We start from the raw sequence: 19868 nt of genomic DNA, 5'->3' as shown, positions 1-19868 counted from the left end.
GCTGCATCTGGGCTGGAGCATGGGCGATGGTCCCAGTGCAGAGCAGCACGGCTGTAATGGGAAAGGGCAGACTCACTGTTCAGCTGAGCTGGCAGGGGGAATTCAGGAGGGGGAATGTAGCTGCCCAAGGTGGAACATCCCCTGGTTCTGTATCAACAAATTTCAGTGATCATAAGTGGTGAAGGTCTCGCACCTTTTCACTTTGGCATCTCCCCAAACACCCTGCCGGGGGCACTGGCTCAGTGATGGGTCTGAAAGTAACGCCCCATACGCTGGAATGCCAGTATCACTTTTTGCCTGTGACCTGATGGGTTTGGAGCATCTAAGAAGAGCTGGTAGCTGGGTGATCCCATTAGGCTAACGAGGCTAGTGTATAATTTAACTCCACACTGATCACCACGGTCTGGGCCCAGCTGCAGCCACCGGTGATTTTTAATGGACGAGAACTCGGTGCTGGTGAAAGGCGCTGCGCTGTCAGCCTTGGAGCCTGAAATCCTCCGTTTATCCTCAGCACCAGGAGAAACGGCACCAGCCAGCGCTGCAGCTAGTACTTACTGCAGCCATCTTGCACTGCTGTTCGCGCTGCACTGACATTACCCAGCTGGGCTTTCAGCATCCGGACTCCTGCCTGCGCTTCATCCAATAGCTGCAGACCTAGAAGAAAGTCACAGCGACTTCAGTGGAGATGCAGAACACTTGATTATCAGCACGTGTGGTAGAGCAGCACCTGCAGGCCCCTCTGTGCCAGGCGCTGTACGGACAGGAGGGGACAGTCCCTGCTCTCAACAGCTCACAGTCAAAATCGACTCTAGGTGGCAGAAATAAAGGATGATTTTCCTGCTGGGGAACTGAGGTGCAGAGAGACGTGCGCAAGATCACACAGAAAGTTTGCAGCGGAGCTGGGAAGTGACCCCAGCTCTCCTGAATTCTAGCCCTGTCCCCCCAATCTCCCCAGCCTCCTCTTCCCAATCGCTCCCACCTTGTGAGCTGTGAGTGGGTCACCTGCAGCATGGGGCAGAACTGGGGCTGCAAGAACATCCCTGGACCCGAGCCATGGCCCTAGACTCCAGGCCGGGATTTTGAACAGCCCAGCTTTCCGGCGTGTTCTGTGCCGGGGTTTAGTTCAGGCCCATCCTCTGATTGGACGCTGAATAACCTGATCCATGGACCGGTTTGTATGTGCAGCCCTGGGCCAGACAGACAGAGCGTTGTGAGACGTGGCCACAAGGGGGCGCTCTGCCTCCAGCAATGGGACTGTGGCTGTTACCCAAATTATTGGCGCTGCATAGGAGGGGCTCAGGGACTGGGGGGAATTGAGACCCACGAGTGCAGCTCCACTGACGTCCTGCTTACACCAGGGTCTGAACTCGGCCCTGTGTGTCTCATGAGCTGCATCCGTCTGTCCCGCGAATGCAATCCTGACAATACAGGGCCATGGTGAAAACTCTGGAGCGAAGGGAGCAACAGGGAAAGGACAGAAGATGTGACCACTAGTCACCCTGCTTAGGAGCGTGGGGCGGATGCAGCCAGCCTGCCACTGCCAGGAAGGGAGCTAGGAGGGAACCTGGAGCAGCCGCCCGTCCCTGGGAACAGAGCCTCCGTTGGCAGAGGAATGGGCAGAGCAGCAGCTCATTAGACGGGGGCCGGGACCACCTGGCAGGGACGTCTATGGAGGGGAGTAGGAGGATGCCAGGCACCCACCATCCCTATAGGCCAGAGAGTGCTCAGCTTCCAGGCCAAGAGAGGGGAGCCGACCCTGATGCCTAAGACCCTCATCCTGCGACTTACTGTCCGATCCCTTTGCTGAGGCGTCCGAGGCGTTGTCAGGCTGCAGAGAGACTTGGAGTTTCTGCACCGCTTCTTCAACCCCTTGCAGCTTGATCTGTGCCCGGAGATCTAGAAATCACATGTCTGCAGGTCAGCGACCGAACTGAACTGCGGCTGGAGACCAGCCAGGCCCGGGGAAGGAATATGCTCTGAGTGCGAGCCTGTTCTCTATGAGTTCTTTCATTTTAATCTTGGAAACCTTCCCTCCCGAGGAGGGACACAGGCAAAGCCAAGGCCCCGTTCGGGGCTCTCTCCTGGTGTATGTTACACCGTGTTAACGTAGGGCGTCAGCTCTTTGGAGCAGGGAGCTACAAACTCCAGTAGAGCAGAATGAGATTAAATCTCAGGGAAAGCTTCCTCGCTATCAGACCAGCAGGACGATGGAACCAGAGCCGGCTCCAGGGTTTTGGCCGCCCCAAGCAGCCAAAAAAAAAAAAAAAAGAATTGCGATCGCGATCTGTGGCAACAATTTGGCGGGAGGTCCTTCGCTCCAAGCCGGAGTGAGGGACGGTCCGCCGAATTGCCGCCGAATAGCTGGACATTCCACCCCTCTCCGGAGTGGCCGCCCCAAGCGCCTGCTTGACAAGCTGGTGCCTGGAGCCGGCCCTGGATGGAACAGACGCCTCGGGGGGTTGTGGAAGCTCCTTCACTGGAGGTTTTCAAAAGGAGGCTGGAGCCATGTATCTGGGATGGGTCAGACACAACAAATCCTGCATCTTGGCAGGGGTTAGACTAGATGCCCCTGCGGTCCCTTCTCACCCGATAGTTGTGTGATTCTATGACCTCATTTTCCTGTGTGTTTGTGCAGCACCTAGCGCTATGGAAAGCAGGAACTGAGTGCAGCTTCTGGGCTCTGTGGCCGTCCAAGTGCTCCGCTCCTGGTGTGTCTCAGGGGCCTGTCTCCTAACTGTAGGCCCAGACCCTTAGAGGTGTTCAGGCCCCAAACTCCCAGTGATTCCAATGGAAACCAGGAGCCCAAATGCCTCTGAGGATCTGGGCTTGCAGGACTATTGGCCAGCTGCTCAGATGGTGTCAATCTGACTTCAGAGGAGCTACTTCGATTGACACCTGCAGAGCATCTGTCCCTAAAAATCAGCCTTCACTCCTCTTAGCGCTGCAGGGCCAACACGGCGATGCTCCGGGGAGCAGCTTCTCTTCCAGCTTCTGCATCATCAAGAGACTTGTGATCTAAGTGCTGTCTGCAGAACCTTTCCCGCGATCAGACGCGGGTGAGTCAAGAGTGTGCTCTTCTTACCAAGAAGGCTAACGGCATTTTGGGCTGTATAAGTAGGGGCATTGCCAGCAGATCGAGGAATGTTATCGTTCCTCTTTATTCGACATTGGTGAGGCCTCATCTGGAATACTGTGTCCAGTTTTGGGCCCCACACTACAAGAAGGATGTGGAAAAATTGGAAAGAGTCCAGCGGAGGGCAACAAAAATGATTAGGGGTCTGGAGCACATGACTTATGAGGAGAGGCTGAGGGAACGGGGATTGTTTAGTCTCCAGAAGAGAAGAATGAGGGGGGATTTGATAGCAGCCTTCAACTACCTGAAGGGGGTTTCCAAAGAGGATGGAGCTCGGCTGTTCTCAGTGGTGGCAGATGACAGAACAAGGAGCAATGGTCTCAAGTTGCAGTGGGGGAGGTCTAGGTTGGATACTAGGAAACACTAGTTCACTAGGAGGGTGGTGAAGCACTGGAATGAGTTTCCTAGGGAGGTGCTGGAATCTCCTTCCTTAGAAGTTTTTAAGGCCCGGCTTGACAAAGCCCTGTCTGGGATGATTTAGTTGGGAATTGGTCCTGCTTTGAGCAGGGGGTTGGACTAGATGACCTCCTGAGGTCCCTTCCAACCCTGATATTCTTGATTCTATGATCCGTCGTCTGTCTCTGGCTCCTTTCACTGCAGTATCTGAGCACCTCACAGGCTTTAATAAGATATTTAATGTCGCATGACACCCCTGTGAAGTAGGGAAGTCTCCTCACCCCGTTTTACAGGTGGGGAACTGAGGCAGAGACAGGTCTCATAGACCTTACAGCCAGAAGGGCCCATCATGATCATAATCTGACCTCCTGCAGGCCACAGAACCTCACCCACCCACTCCTGTAACAGGCCCATAACCTCTGGCTGAGTTACTGATTGAAAGACTTCAAGTTACAGAGAATCCACCATTTACACTAGTTCAAACCTGCAAGTGACCCGTGCCCCAGGCTGCAGAGGAAATAAACCTCAGTGTCTCTGCCAATCTGATTTGGGGGAAAATTCCTTCCCGATCCCATTGAAAGGTGGATCAGGACCCAGTTAAATGGGAGACTACAACGGGTCATGCTCAAAGGTGAACTCTCAGGCTGGAGGGAGGTTACTAGTGGAGTTCCTCAGGGATCGGCCTTGGGATAAATCTTATTTAACGTTTTCATTAAAGACCTTGGCACAAAAAGGGAAGTGCGCTAATGAAATCTGCAGATGACACAGAGTTGGGAGGTATTGCCAGCGTGGAGGAGGACCAGAATATCATACGAGTAGAGCTGGACGACCTTGAAACCTGGAGTAGTAGAAATGGGATGAAATTCAGTAGTGCAAAATGCAAGGTCATGCACGTAGGGATTAACAGCAATATTAACCCCCATCTTCTCCAATTTGACTCATAATTTCCCATGTGGAACTGTATCAAGTGTCCTGAAATCCAGACAGATGAGATCTGCTCCATTTCCATTGTCTAAAAAAATCAGTTACCTTCTCAAAGAAAAAGAAGGTTGGTCTTGAAAGATCTATCTTCTGTAAAACCATATTGTATTTTATCCCATTTATTGTTAACCTCTATGCCCCTAACTCAGGGGTGGGCAAACATTTTGGCCCGAGGGCCACATCTGGGTGGGGAAATTGCTTGCAGGGCCGGGGAGGGGGTTGAGATGCAGAAGGGGTGCAGCAGGGGGCTCAGGGCAGGGAGTTGAGATGCGGGAGGGGTGTGGCAGGGGTCTCAGGGCAGGCAGTTGGGTGCAGGAGGGGCGCAAGGTGCAGCAGGGGGCTCAGGGCAGGGGGTTGGGGTGCGGGGTGCAGGAGGGGTTCGGGCTTCGGCCCAGCACCACTTACCTGGAGCAGCTCCGGGGTGGCAGTGGCGTGCACTGGGGCCAGGGCAGGCTCCCTTCCTGCCTGCCGTGGCCCCAGCCCCGTGCCGCTCTGGGAGGCGGACGGCACCATGTTCCTGCGGCCCCCGGGGAAGGGGGGGGTAGAGAGCTCCGTGTAGTGCCCTTGCCTGTGGGTACCTCCCCCGAACCTCCCTTTGGCTGCGGTTCCCTGTTCCTAGCCAATGGGAGCTTCGGGGGAGGTACCCACAGACAAGAGCAACACACGGAGCTCTCTGACCCCCCACCCCCCCCCGGCCCAGGGGCTGCAGGGACGTGGTGCCGGCTGCTTCCCGGAGCGGCACGAGGCCTGCGGCACCACGTGGGGCAATCCCGCGGGCCGGATCCAAAGCCCTGAGGGGGCAGATCCAGCCCGCGGGCTGTAGTTTGCCCGCCCCTGCCCTAACTACTTTCTACTTCCAAATTTGTTCGAAGACCGAGCATACAATTGAGGTTAAACTAAAACGTCTGTAGTTTCCTGGCTCACTTCTTTCCTGTTTCTGAAAAATAGGAACTCCATCAGCAATTCTCCAGTCACTGGGTCTGACCCCTGAGTTTATGGATCACTAAAAAACCATGCTGGTGGGCTTTCAATTTCATATGCCAGTTCCTTTAATATTCTCGGATGGCGATTATCCAGGCCCCCCAGTTTGGTCCTATTAAGCTATTCGAGTTTGATTTCCACCTCAGATGTGGTAATTTCTACTTCCATATCCTCGTTCCCTTTAGCCAGCCTGCCACTACCCCTAACTCCTCATTCCATTTATTAAAAACGGAGGCAAAGTATTTGTTTAGGCATTTGCCCATGCCTAGATTATCTTCAATCTCCAACACATCCTCCGTGTTGGGCAGTCCCTATTTTTTTATATGGCTATAGAACCATTTACTGTTGGTTTTAATTCCCTTTGCAAGGTCCAGCTCTGCTTGGCTCTTGGCAGTTGTCACTTTTCCCTGCACTTTCTGATCTCCAAGAGGTAGCTTACCTTGGTGATCCATCCCATCTTCCATTCCTTGTAGGATTTCTGCTTTCTCTTAATCACCTGTGTGAGATGCTTGTTCATCCATCCTGGTCTGCAACCCTCCCTAGGAAGTTTTTCCCCTTGCTTGGGATGCAGGCTTCAGAGAGCTTCTGCAACTTTGACTTAAAGTAATTCCAAGCCTCCCCCACTTTCAGATCCTTGAGTGCTTCATCTCAGTCCATTCCCCTAGTTAATTGCCTTAATATTTTAAAGTTTCCCATTTTGAAATCAAGGCCCCTGGTTGCAGACTTAGTTTTGTTTATCCTTCCATTTAGTTGACACTGAATTAGCTTATGATCACGCAAACCAAGGTTGTCCCCTACAACCAGCTCTTCTCTGGAGGTCCTCCCTACTCACCAACACTCAATCTAAAATGGCATCACCTCTTCTTGGTTTGGTGACTATCTGGTGAAGAAATCTGTCAGTTCTCACACCCAGCAAAGTGTAGGGCCCTACCATTCTGATTAGCACTTGTCCTCCGATCTATACCTGGGAAATTAAAGTCTCCCATAATCACACAGCCCCCAGGAGTATGGTGCCACAAGTACTCCTGTTCTTCTTTTTGCGGATACAGACTAACACGGCTGCTACTCTGAAACCTGAAATATTTCATTAAAGGTATTCTGGAGGTCTCTATCCATATCCGCATAGGATCCTGGGGGTCTGTAGCAGACCCCAAGCACTATCTCAGGGGAGCCTCTGGAAGCTTTCTTCCCCAAAGTGATTTTGGCCCAAACAGTCTCTGATTTATCCATTCCAGCACTTCTAATTTCTTTACTGTCAGTCTATCTCATCATTAATGTAACCTTTCTGCCAGGCCGAGTTGACAGCAGCAAGGGCCGGGTTCAGTACATAGGGGTTCCCTTTCAACAATACAATGCAAAACTGGCTCGAACCCCCACCCAGTGACCTAGGAAATTACACACACACCCCTGGGTGCCTCAAAGAGGAAATACTTCCCCTCTCGCAAGCACAGAGTCGGTGTAGCAAAAATCTTTAATAACATGAGGTAAACAACTCAGCATTAAAACACCACAACTAGGGTTCATAAACACAAACCATAAACTAGAAGACCCACCCCCAAGCAGATGGGGCCGTGTCCTTCTCCCTTTGGTTCTTGAATCCAGCAACCCAAAAGTCACCCCACCCACAGTTTTTGTCCTTGGTCAGTGCAGCCCCCCCAGAGTTCAGAAGTTCATCTGCAGCGTTTACCTCCCAGTCTGGGTGGAAGGGGAGGAGGTATGGGGGCCACCTACATGCTCTGCTGCTTGTGTCGATGGCCGATTGCCACGCCTCTCCGTGGGGTTCTGCTGCAGTCTTCACCGCGGGCCACTCCTCTCCGCCAGCCGTCCTGTTAGCCGCTCCTCTCCGCTAGTTGTGTAACCCATAGGATTATTTTGCTAGCTGTTATACCCTATTAATCCACCCAGCCGTATGAATTAATGTTTCTTTTGTTGAAATTAATCCATTTTATTCTTATATTTTATCAGTATTAATTCCTTGGAATCTAGGATGTGTTGAGGCACGTGTTTCCTAATAATACGTTTTGCTGAAATGGAAGAAGCCTATCGGCCTGGAAGATCTGGACGATCTGCTGTATAGCAAAAAGTAGAATTAGTTTTATCCGGCTTCTATAACTGGTTGGTAACCGCAGGGTAAACCACAACTTGAGGTCATCATGATAGCCTAGGTTGGCAGTTTTGGAGTGAGATAATACTTATTAATCTATTTAGAAAGTAAGTGTCATAACCCACTAACCTATAGGAGAAGGGTCCCCATAAATTTCTTAGGGTACGGAAACAAGATTTGGGTATAGTAGGTTGGGCCTGAATTACATAGGTCAGGATCCTATAAAATACCTTGTAAGCGAGTTCTTGGGGGAGCTTCTTAGTTAGTTCTTTTCTTAAACTTTCTTCTTGTAGCTGCTTTGGAGTTAGTTCTTGTCTTCTTCTATCTATCTAGTCTATCTTCTATCACACTATCAGCTCAGCTTGTGCAGTGTAGTATAACCACTCAACATTCCTAACCATGGGGGAAGCCAGCACCATCGTGTAATCAGGCATGCCAGGAGTGAGGCTGGTCCTTCACCTCCTATTACTGGGTTCTCAAGGAAGGGTGTGAGTATGTTAGGTTAAGTTACTTATAATAGAAATGTTATCACCAGGAGTTTTGGAATACTTTTACTATTTTGCAGTTATAAGTTTCATTGCATTCCTTATTTTTCTGTTAATGGCAATAAAGATTTTATCAATTTGGTATTGTCCTCAGTGTATGTGTTCTTGCCAAGCACCCCGAGAATCCTCTCCCAAAACAGAACTCTCTGAGTTTTAGAACTCTGTAGTCTGAATTGGATAAGAACCTACGAATCTTCTGGTTGGATGCGATCAGTGGCAAGCCATAAAAACTAACCCATCAAATTCAGGTCAGCATATGGGGGGGCACCTTACATGCTCTGCTGCTCGTGCCAACAACCGATTGCCACGCCTCTCGGTGGGGTTCTCCTGTAGTTTTCACCATGGTCCACTCCTCTCTGCCAGCTGTCCTGCTAGCCACTCCTCTCCGCGAGCCATCCGGCTACCCGCTCACCAATATGTCTTCAGGTCCCCCCACTACTTAACACAACTCTCAGTGATTTCAGCTCTTAGTAACTTCAGCTGTTAGTAGGGGAGCCTCAGAGCTGGTGCACCACTAGCCCAAAGTAGATCTAATGCTGAGATCTAGGTATCAGTGAATTCAGCTCTGCAGCATATGTCAAGACTCCAGATGGAGTCAAAATTAGCTCTGTTATTACACCATGGACAGAGGAGACAAAGTGCTGTTTAGGGCCCTCAGACAGGACTCATCCTACTGGGTACAAACACCTGGCCCCAGCCTCTGTCCATGCACAGGGTTTTGGAACCCATGTACCTTGCCTTGCGAGTGCTACTTGATTGAGGGCGAGTCCCTCCGTCATAAAAGGTCTACTGTCCTTGATTCACCAGCATAACAACACTTCATTACTCCTGCCCAATAACAAAGAGACTGGGGATCCCACAGCAGCCAAAGTGACCATTTAGACCAGCAGTCCATCATGCTAGGCAGGGCGGGTGTCCCCATGCAAACGAGATCAGCCCCTGAAGTCCTTCTCCACAGCTCACCACCAGATGTCAGGGTAGAGCCCATTCTGACTCTGCTTACATCAATATACAATGCAACTGCACCACCTTTACCTTCATTTCTGTCTTTCCTGAACAGCACATACTCTTCATTGTCCGTACTCCAGTCCCAGCAGACAGCTCACCCTTCTGTTCTCTGGATCAGCTCTGGTGCCAGGCCTGTCCATTCTTCTTAGTAAGGAGTCACCAATCACGTAGACCTGCTTCTTCCTGGTGTTGGTGCCATTCTCTGGCCTTCCTCCTGTTCCTTCTGCATGCAAGTCCTCTTGTCTTTTGTTCTTCCTTGCGATCTACTGCAAGTCATCCTCTGTCCTCCTAGGGCTGCGAACTCTGGGTATGTACATTGACTCTTCCCGTCTTCTTGTAGGACTAGTTGCTCTTCTCTTCTTTCAGGCCCTCCCACCTTCTGCTACTCCCAGCTGCAAGTCTTCTTCATTTTCCAACTCAGCAAACCTATTCCTGAGCTCTAGTTCTCCTTCACTAGCTGGTCTTTTCCTCTACTCGGTTCTCATCATCACGTTTCCACTGGCCACTTTACTCACCCAGCAGTCTACCTTCTGAGTCCTCTAGTCCAGCTTCGGTCTGCCAGTCTTGAGTTTTCCCTTCACCCTCCTCTCGCCTTCTCTCCATCATCTGCTCGAATCCCCTTCAAAACTCAACCGTAGTTTCCACCTACATCTACAAATCTCGGCTCTTCTCATTCATCAGCTCTCTCAGGTGGCAATTCATGCAAACAAGCTCTTTTCAGGTACGTGCTCCAGGATCATGTACATCCTGCAGCTTCCACCTCTGGTAATCTTTACTGTCTCTTCCATTGCTTGGGTCACTATCACTGCTGCCTCTGTGTCTGTCACACCCTTCCCACCTAAGCGCCAGTTAAGCAGAAAGAAAACCCCACAAAACACAAAAACAGAATGCCACCGCCCCTCCCCCAAACTCTCCTTACAATCTCACACTCTAACTCCCCTGTTTCCAATTGTTTGCTGGCTTCTTTGCCACAGCTTGGCTAACCAGGGAAGCCCCACCCCAATCTGATGTGATCATAGACTCTGCATCTCTCAGCGCACTGCCCGTACCACCCTCTGCAAACTGAACACAACAACCCAGCAAGCAAACTCTCAAGAACCCACTTGCCAGAGGCGACGCATAGGAGTGTTGCAGAGTGAAGCGCCCCCCCAGCCCGATTTCTGCTTGGCATGTCGGGGGCGGGGAAGGAGGATTAGAGGCTCTGTCCTTCTCCTGCTGCAGCAGCCGGGGCCGGGCAGGGAGTCGAAGGGACAGGACCAGCCACTTCTCATGTCGGCCGCTCAGGGTCTCTGCTCTGTGCAGCGCAGCGGCTGCCTGAGAGAGCCTGGTTGGGGAGGTGGCGGGGGCTACCCCGTCCAGGCCAGGCTACCAGGGACAGGGGTCGAGCAAGCTTGAGTCCCCTCTCCCCCCGGCACGTTTCCGGCTCGCTCGGCCCCTGTCCCCAGCAGCCAGGCCCTGGTGGGGGTGACCCAGCGCCGCGCCCCCAGCCAGACTCTCTCATGCAGCTGCTGCGCTGCACAGAGCAGTGACCTGGAGCGACCGACTTCAGCTGCATGAGACGCGGCTCCCTCCTGCTCCTGGCCCCGGCCCGGCTGCCAGGGAGAGCGGCCGAATGTGCTGGGGGAGGAGGGAGCCGCAGCGGGAGAAGGACAGAGCCCCCCGCAGGTAACTCTGGTGGGCCTGGCAGTGCATGGTGGCGCTGGGCTGGGCATGGGGGTCGCTGGGCAGAGGAGACTTGGGGCAGTCACATGTCCTCCCCTTTAGATTGTGGCCCCCCAGCATTGGGAGGCACCAGTCGTCTGTGCCACTCACTGCCCCTACGGAACAGGGGCTTGTCTCCCCTCTCCTCCAAGAGCTCTCCACTCCAACTCCCTGTTTTCAGCTCTGTTTGCTGGCTCCAGGGCAGGGACTGTTTGGCAGAGCAGGGAATTAAAATCAGCAGTCTGAGCCCCCAGACAAGCGCCTGAACCACTGGGCCGTCCGGTCTCTCCGTAGGGCATTTCCATTGTGCCATAAGGAGACCTGGGGCTGAGGCTCACGCTGGTGATAGGTGGTCAGGAAAGGATCCAGCATGACCCTCAGAGCGCAGGTTGAACATGTGGGGCTGCCACATGTGATCTGAAGTCAGTGAGGTGATGCTCAGGCAGGATGAAATACACCCAGATCATCCCTGACAGGCGGTTTTCTTACCTGTCCTTAAAAACCTCCCGTGATGGGGATTCCACAGCCTCCCTAGGTGACCTGTGCCGGTGCTGCACCATCGTTAGACTTAGAAAGTTTGTGCTAGCATCAAACCAGCAGGGCAAGATCTTACAACTCCATTCGAACTCCCTGGAGTAGGAGATTTATTTGGGGGACAGACTGGAAACACGGTTGATATTCTGCTGAAATGTGGTGGTGCCCCCCACCACCACCCCCAGTCGAGCCAGCTGGCCTGTATGGAAGTTGGCAAACGTTGGGCTTGGAGCTGCAGTTGAACTTACATAGAAGCGTCACAGCCAGGAGGGACGTGGCCAAGGCCAGACTCAGGAGGAGAAGGACAGCAGTGACGATGCCCCTCGCCCTGGGCCGCCAAGGGGCCGGTATCTTGGGAGGATTTCCTTGAAGGAGAAGAAGAAACATATCCATGGAAAGTTACAGTTCAAATGCCACTGACCGAGGAAACTCCATCCCCCAAATCCAATAACTGCTCCGCCTCCTATTCCCTGACTGTGGTTAACAGCAACAGCGGAATCAGGCCAAATAAGGTCAGAACCGACCTGAACTCCAATGTGAAAAGCGACCCTCCCTAAATCAGGAGTGACTCTAGTGCCAGGCAGGCGTCCTGTGAGAGAGATCTGGGAGCAGGTTTTCCCCCTGCCTCAGCATTTCTTGAGAGGGACGTTTAGGGGTTGTGAAGTCCAGGCCCAAAGGAGCATTTTTAAATGAGAACAGGAACCTGAAACAACTTATGAAATATCAAAACAATGAGGCAGTGAAATGAGGGGAAATGATTCCTTGCAGGAGAAAAGTGAGGCTGACAGCAGCAGTGTGCCCAGAAGGGCCTTTCTCCAGCATCCCTGTCTAATAACCCATCCCCAGGAAGCTGGGCTCCTCACTGCAAGGCAGCCAAGGGGCGAATCACAGGGCAAAGCCAGAAGACTGTGTCTCCCCTGCACATTAAAGGGAGAAGACTAGAGCTGCATTCGAGCCAGGATCTATGTGTAGACAGAAGTAAGTGTGCTCTGTGTGGTCTGGATTTGGTCTCTCCAAGGTGAACGGCAGCTGCTTGGAGACGTAAGACTGTCAGATTCTCCTCTCACAGAAAGTCTCAGCCGGCCACACCCCCTCCCAATCTGATCTGGGCCTCAGCCATTAGCTAGCGCCGCTCCCCCATGGGAACCAGCAGACAACACTCAGGCCTGGTCTACACTAGGCGTTTATGTCGAAGTTAGCGCCGTTAAATCGAATTAACCCTGCACCCGTCCACACTGCGATGCTATTTAGTTCGACATAGAGGTCTCTTTAATTCGACTTCTGTACTCCTCCCCGACGAGGGGAGTAGCGCTAAATTCGACATGGCCATGTCGAATTAGGCTAGGTGTGGATGGAAATCGACGCTAATAGCTCCGGGAGCTATCCCACAGTGCACCACTCTGTTGACGCTCTGGACAGCAGTGCGAGCTCGGATGCTCTGACCAGCCACACAGGAAAAGCCCCGGGAAAATTTGAATTTGAATTCCTTTTCCTGTCTGGCCAGTTTGAATCTCATTTCCTGTCTGGACATCGTGGCGAGCACAGCAGCACTGGCAACGATGCAGAGCTCTCCAGCAGTGATGGCCGTGCAGTCTGGGAATAGAAAGAGAGCCCCAGCATGGACTGATCGTGAAGTCTTGGATCTCATCGCTGTGTGGGGCGATGAGTCCGTGCTTTCCGAGCTGCGATCCAAAAGAAGGAATGCAAAGATCTACGAGAAGATCTCTAAAGACATGGCAGAGAGAGGATACAGCCGGGATGCAACGCAGTGCCGCGTGAAAATCAAGGAGCTGAGACAAGGCTACCAGAAGACCAAAGAGGCAAACGGACGCTCCGGATCCCATCCCCAGACATCCCATTTCTACGAGGCACTGCATTCCATCCTCGGTGCTGCCGCCACCACTACCCCACCAGTGACCGTGGACTCTGAGGATGGGATACTGTCCACGGCCGGTTCCTCCGACATGTTAGGGGACGGGGAAGATGAGGAAGGAGATGAGGAGGGCGAGGCAGTCGGCAGCTCTCACAACGCTGATTTCCCCGACAGCCAGGATCTCTTCATCACCCTTACAGAGATCCCCTACGAAGCGTCCCCAGCCGTTACCCCGGACACAGAATCTGGTGAAGGATCAGCCAGTAAGTGTTGTAAACATCTAAACATTTATTTTTAACAAAACAGGAATATTAACAATTAAAAGAATGGGTTGTTCATGATTAGTGTGCCCTAGGCGCTTAACGGTTTAGTAAGGGGCAGTGCAAGTTTTGAAAAGAAATCTAGCAATGTCCGGTTTTCAGTGATTGTCCTGCACAAGCCGCTCTACTGTTTATTCCCTGCTACTGCAGCTACAGTAAAATGCGGTCTATGTGTCCGGGGATAGAGCAGTAATCCTCCTGGGACATCTCGATGAAGCTCTCCTGGAGGTAACTTGAAAGCCGTTGCATGAGGTTCTTGGGGAGAGCGGCCTTATTGGGTCCTCTGAAGTACGACACGTTGCCGCGCCACGAGAGTATCAAGTACTTGGGGATCATTGCTCTGCACAGCAGGGCGGCATACGGCCCTGGTCTTTGGAGGCTTTCCCGGAGCATTCTCTCTTTGTCGCTCTCGGAGATCCTCATCAGGGTGATGTCGGCCATGGTGACCTGCTTTTAATTAGGTAGGGGAATGTTAGTGTTGGGACTGCTTTCCCGTTCCTTTACAGAACTGTAACCGCTGGTTTGCAGCCACGCGGTGGAGGCGGGAGAGGGGCAGCCGAAAGGGATCGTTCCCGGGGACAGCCGCGAGGGGGTGGGACAGGGGCAGAGTTCCCGCTTGCCGGATTGCTGGCTGCAGGGACTGACATTGATTTAAATGTGAAATGAGGCCAGTGGTAATATAAAAGTTTTAGACTGCCACAAGTGTACGGCTTACCATGTCTGCCTGCAACAGAAATTCCATTGTGCTGCCTCGCTTCTCAAATGTGCTGTTCAAGACCCCAGGCACAGAATGCGAAGGCCGAGAATTCGACCTTGTGCTGAGTGCGCATGTGAAAGGTGCTGTGCATGGTCTTGTTCACAGAGAAAGACTATGTTCTTTGTTCACAACTACATTTATCTTTCTGAGGAATTCACTCCCTTTTTCCCATTTCCACAGCCCCGTCTGCGACTGTCTCACAACCTAGCCTGGAATCACACTCCCAGAGGCTAGCGTGGATTAGGCGTAGGAAGAAGAGGACACGGGAGGACATGTTCTCTGAGCTTATGGCCTCTTCCCAAGCCCAGGCAGCACAGCAGACCCAGTGGCGGGAGAACTTGACCCGAATGCACCAAGCCAACATGGATCGGGAGGAGAGGTGGCGGCAGGAAGACCAGCAGGCGACTCAAACGCTGCTTGGACTACTGAGGGAGCAAACGGACACGCTCCGGCGCCTTGTGGATGTTCTGCAGGAACGGAGGCAGGAGGACAGAGCCCCGCTGCAGTCCATCTCTAACCGCCCTCCCCCGCCACCAAGTCCCATACCCACCTCACCCAAAGTGCAAAGAAGGAGAGGCGGCAGAGTCCCTGCTAAGTCTCACTCCACCCCTGCAGAGAGCTCTAGTAGCAGAAGGCTCTCATTTCCCAAAATTTGAAAAGTTCTTTCCTTCCCGCCTGACACAAGCCCCCGTCCAAGTTTCACCTCCCAATGCCATGTGTAGTTGATAATAAAAAATTCGTTTCTGTTAACTACTGTTTCAATCATGTTCTTTTGGAGGAGGAGGGGAAAGGGGGTTGGTAATTGGACAGGACAGTCTCCTTTGGCAGGGTACATAGTCGGGGGCAGGCACAGCAGCAGGGCACATACACAGTGCAGTGATGCAGTGACTAGTTGCCCCGGGTAGCGGGGGAGGGCAGTTACAGATCTTAAGCGCCGGTCCTTAGGCAGGATCACAGAGCCACACAGCATGGGATCTGTAACCGTCCTCCCCCTGCCACAAAGTCAAATAGACCCCCCATACACACAGTCCCGATCAGGAGGGTTGACAGGCTCCGTTGAAACAAGCATCCCACCGCAGCGGAGCCTGTCAATCCTTGAGTTTAGAAGCTGCATTCGCGTCACAACACTACACCCGCCCCGCACCACAGTCTGCGTCCCAGTTTTAAAAAATTCCCGCGAAAACAGTATTAAAGAAAACGGTGTGCTTTAACAAAGTAGAACTATTTTTATTTCGACACGTGTGTTGGAGGGGGGGTGAAGGGGGTATGTAACTGGATAGGATAGTCAACATTACCTGGGTAAAGAAACGGGGGCAGGTTTAGCTTCTCAGTACACAAACTATAAAGTCACAGGTTACCCTGCTCACTCAGGAACTTTGCTTTCAAAGCCTCCCGGATGCACAGCGCTTCCCGCTGGTCTCTTCTAATCGCCCGGCTGTCTGGCTGTGAGTAATCACCAGCCAGGCTATTTTCCTCAACCTCCCACCCCGCCATAAAGGTCTCCCCCTTGCTCTCACAGAGATTGTGGAGCACACAGCAAGCTGCTATAACAATGGGGATATTGGTTTCGCTGAGATCACAGCGAGTCAGTAAGCTTCTCCATCTCCCCTTGAGACGGCCAAAAGCACACTCCACCACCATTCTGCACTTGCTCAGCCGGTAGTTGAAGAGTTCTTTTTCAGTGTCCAGGGCGCCAGTATAGGGCTTCATGAGCCAGGGCATTAGCGGGTAGGCTGGGTCCCCGAGGATGACTATAGGCATCTCCACATCCCCAACAGTTATTTTGTGGTCCGGGAAGTAAATACCTTGTTGCAGCCGTCTAAACAGACCAGAGTTCCTGAAAACACGAGCGTCATGAACCTTGCCCGGCCATCCCACGTAGATGTTGGTAAAACGTCCCCTGTGGTCCACCAGTGCTTGCAGCACCATGGAAAAGTAGCCCTTTCGGTTAATGTACTGGGTGGCCTGGTGGTCCGGTGCCAGGATAGGGATGTGAGTTCCATCTATGGCCCCACCGCAGTTTGGGAATCCCATCGCTGCGAAGCCATCTATGATCGCCTCCACGTTTCCCAGGGTCACTACCTTTGGCAGCAGTACATCAACGATTGCCTTCGCTACTTGCATCACAACAACCCCCACGGTAGATTTGCCCACCCCAAACTGGTTCGCGACTGACCGGTAGCTGTCTGGCGTTGCAAGCTTCCAGAGGGCTATGGCCACTCGCTTCTGTACACTCAGTGCAGCTCGCAACCGGGTGTCACTGTGCTTCAGGGCAGGGGACAGCAACTCACAAAGTTCAAGGAAAGTTCCCTTCCGCATGCGAAAGTTTCGCAGCCACTGGGATTCATCCCAGACCTGCAGCACTATGCGGTCCCACCACTCAGTGCTTGTTTCCCGTGCCCAGAATCGCCGTTCCACGGCATCAACATGACCCATTGCCACTGTGATGTCCTCGGCGCTGGGTCGCCTGCTTTCTGACAGGTCTGTGCTACTCTCAGACTTCAGGACATCACCGCGGTGCCGTAGCCTCCTCGCCTGACTTTTCTGCATCTGCCTCAGGGAAACCTTTATGATAAGCTGCGAGACGTTGAGAGCGGCCACAACTGCAGCGATGGTCGCAGCGGGCTCCATGCTCGGAGTACAGTGGCGTCCGCGCTGTCAATGACTGGAAAAGCGCGCGAACTGTTTTCCCGCCGGCGCTTTCAGGGAGGGAGGGCGGGAGTGATGGACGGATGACGACAGTTTCCCAAAAGCACCCTCGACTCATTTTGTTACCCAGAAGGCATTGCCGGCTACACCCAGAATTCCAATGGGCAGAGGGGACTGCGGGAACTGTGGGATAGCTGACCACAGTGCACCGCTTCGAATGTCGACGCTATCACCGTTAGTGTGGACGCACAAAGTCGAATTACTGTCCTTAGTGTGGACACACACGTTCGACTTTGCAATATCGATTACAAAAATTCGATGCAAGTAAAATCGAACTACTCTCGTAGTGTAGACAAGGCCTCAGATGCCCAGATAATCCCCTTACATTGCAGAAGTGGCTTCTCTCACGCTAACCAAAGGGTGAAGCTGCCTCTCACGAATGTACTGAGTTTACAGTTCTCAGCCTTTCCTGAAACAGATTCTGGGAGGAGCTTCTCTGTCACCCAGCGCAGGCTACATTTTCCCCTTGTGTTTTCCTTTGTCGCTGCAGAGAGCCTAGCTGAGCTCGGTGCGTAGCTGCAGCTGCCTACTGAACCTCACATCCTCACCCGCACCCTCCACTTCCGTCAGCCCCGTCTCCCTGCCTGTCTCCAGACCCTTCCTGGGCGTCTTTCATGTGCTTGAAACCAGAACAGCTGGCACACGGCATCTGGATTGCACTGAAACCAAAGGGGATAAACAACCCCCGGAGCAGGCCCTTGTTCAGCTGACACCTGCCCAACCAAACATAAGAACATAAGAGCGGCCAGACTGGGTCAGACCAAAGGTCCATCCAGCCCAGAGTCCTGTCTGCTGACAGTGGCCAGTGCCAGGTGCCCCAGAGGGAATGAACAGAACAGGGAATCATCAAGTGATCCATCCCCTATTGCCCATTCCCAGCTTCTGGCAAAGAAGCTAGGGACACCATCCCTGCCCATCCTGGCTAACAGCCAATGATGGACCTATCGGCCTGAACTTATCTAGGTCTTTTTTGAACCTGTTATAATCTTGGCCTTCACAACATCCTTTGACAAGGAGTTCCACAGGTTGACTGTGCATTGTTTGTTTTAAACTGGCTGCCTATTTATTTCCAATTCCAATATATCTTTTTTGGGATGGGGGGACCACATCTGCACGCAGTATTCAAGGTGTGGGTGTACCGTGGATTTATATAGAGGCAATATGATATTTTCTGTCTTATTATCTGTCCCTTTCCTAATGATTCACAACATTCTTTTTTGACTGTCACTGCACATTGAGTGGATGTTTTCAGAGAACTCTCCACAATGACTCCAAGATCCCTCTCTTGAGTGGAAACATAATTCAGATCCCATCATGTTATAGGTATAGTTAGGATTATGTTTTCCAATGTGCATCACATTGCTTTTATCAACATTGAATTTCATCTGCCATTTTGTTGCCCAGTCACCCAGCAAAGCACTGAGAGGGGCCCCTTGTGCTGGGAGCTTTAGGAAAACAGCCTGGTCCTTATCTCAGCATTTCCAGCTCCATTTGCTCCTTATCCTTGGAGGAACAGGTTCCCTTCCCCCCATCCCTGAGCCCTGGGGAAAGCCAAGGAAAGGCCAGTGGGAGTCCAGGGTCCGGTGCAGCCTCTTGTTCTTACCTTTGGGCTGGGGAGCAGCTTCCATCACCTCCATGTTCTCATAGATATCCTTATCCGCCATTCTCCTGCCTTCGCACTGAGCCGAGCCCCTGATCACTGGCCTGTGGGTCCTTTCAGCAACCTGCTGGGTTAGAGTCTCCCTCTGACAGCAGCCCTGGCAGAGTGGCAGGGATGTGAGGGAGGAAGGATGGGGGTGGGGTGTAGGGGAGAGGCGGTCGGAGGGGGAAGGATGGGGCGGGGAAGGGAGGCGAGAGGCGGTTAGATGGGGGAAGTTGGGGGCGGGGGAGGAGCGGAGGGGAGATGTGGTTGGATGGGGGAAGGAGGGGGAGGGGATTGGGAAGGTGGGTAGATGGGGAAGAAGGGGGAGAGGGAGGGAGGGGAGTGGGGAGGCGGGCGGATGGGGAAAGAAGGGGAGGGAGTGGAGGGGAGAGACGGGCGGATGGGGGAAGGAGGGTGAGGGGAGTGGTTCAGGGGAGAGGTGATTGGTTGGGGAAGGAAGGGGAGAGAGGGGAGGGGAGGGGAGAAACGGGCTGATGGGGAAGGAGGGGAAGGAGAGAGGTGGAGGGAGGGGGAGGGGAGAGATGAATGGGGAAAGAGGGGGAGGGGAGAGGCGGTTGTTTGGGGAAGGAGGAGGAGGGAGTGTAGGGGAGAGGCGGTTGGATGGGGGAAGAAGGGGAAGGGGAGAGATGAGCGAATGGGGAAGGACGGGGAGGAGTGGAGGGGAGAGACGGGCAGATGGAGGAAGTAGGGAGAGGGGGAAGGGAGTGCAGGGGAGAGGCAGTTGGATGGGGGAAGGAGGTGTGAGGGAAGAGTAAGACAGCGCTCTGTCGGCAGCGCCTGGTCCTAGGTGGTGCATCTAGGGGGGCTGCCGCACCCCCTGGCTGGAAGCGGGTTCCATCACATGCAGGGGTTACAGTTCGGTTCAGTGGCTCTCAGCACCCCACTATTCACACTGTTCCAGCCCCCTATGCCCAGCCTTTTATGGCCCCCTCTTGCAGGTGGGGCTCTGGCGAGAGCGTAAAGGCACATCCCCGAGCACCGCGCGTGCGGTTGGCTGCCGGAGGTCATGCAGCGGAGGGGCTGGGCCTGGGGAAGCCTGTGCCCTCTCCCCTTCTGGGCTGTCCCCAGCTCCGCCCCAGCCATGGCAGTCCTCTGTGTCCTGGGCCCATTTGTGTTGTGGGGCCTCCAGCGTCATGCCGCTAAAGCACGGTGAGGGGCAGGCT

The 19868-nt window shown here is 53.1% G+C and overlaps 2 protein-coding genes across 3 annotated transcripts in view; one reads left to right on the top strand and one right to left on the bottom strand.

Annotated features, from left to right (window-relative positions):
* The window catches only part of LOC122172845 (C-type lectin domain family 4 member F-like), a 42811-nt gene extending 23515 nt beyond the window's left edge, over window positions 1-19296 (bottom strand). Inside the window, exons 1-4 of one of the 2 annotated variants that reach the window (XM_065598415.1) lie at window positions 18646-19280; window positions 11632-11748; window positions 1789-1896; window positions 556-654 (exon numbers count right to left, since the gene is read on the bottom strand). In XM_065598415.1, the coding sequence (XP_065454487.1) occupies window positions 556-654; window positions 1789-1896; window positions 11632-11748; window positions 18646-18706 (385 nt within the window). In that variant the 5' untranslated portion in view covers window positions 18707-19280. Of the gene's footprint in view, window positions 1-555; window positions 655-1788; window positions 1897-11631; window positions 11749-18645 lie in introns of both variants that reach the window. The other variant, XM_065598416.1, reaches the window with a different exon arrangement.
* Window positions 1-19868, top strand: part of LOC122172806 (C-type lectin domain family 4 member F-like) — a 91055-nt gene that overhangs the window by 6215 nt on the left and 64972 nt on the right. The gene's annotated exons all lie outside the window — the stretch shown is intronic.

The sequence above is a fragment of the Chrysemys picta genome, chromosome 5 (genome assembly GCF_011386835.1).
Source record: "Chrysemys picta bellii isolate R12L10 chromosome 5, ASM1138683v2, whole genome shotgun sequence".
Classification (NCBI taxonomy): Eukaryota; Metazoa; Chordata; order Testudines; family Emydidae; genus Chrysemys; species Chrysemys picta.
The sequence above is the reverse complement of the archived record's forward strand: the minus strand, read 5'-3'. Positions and strand labels throughout refer to the sequence as shown.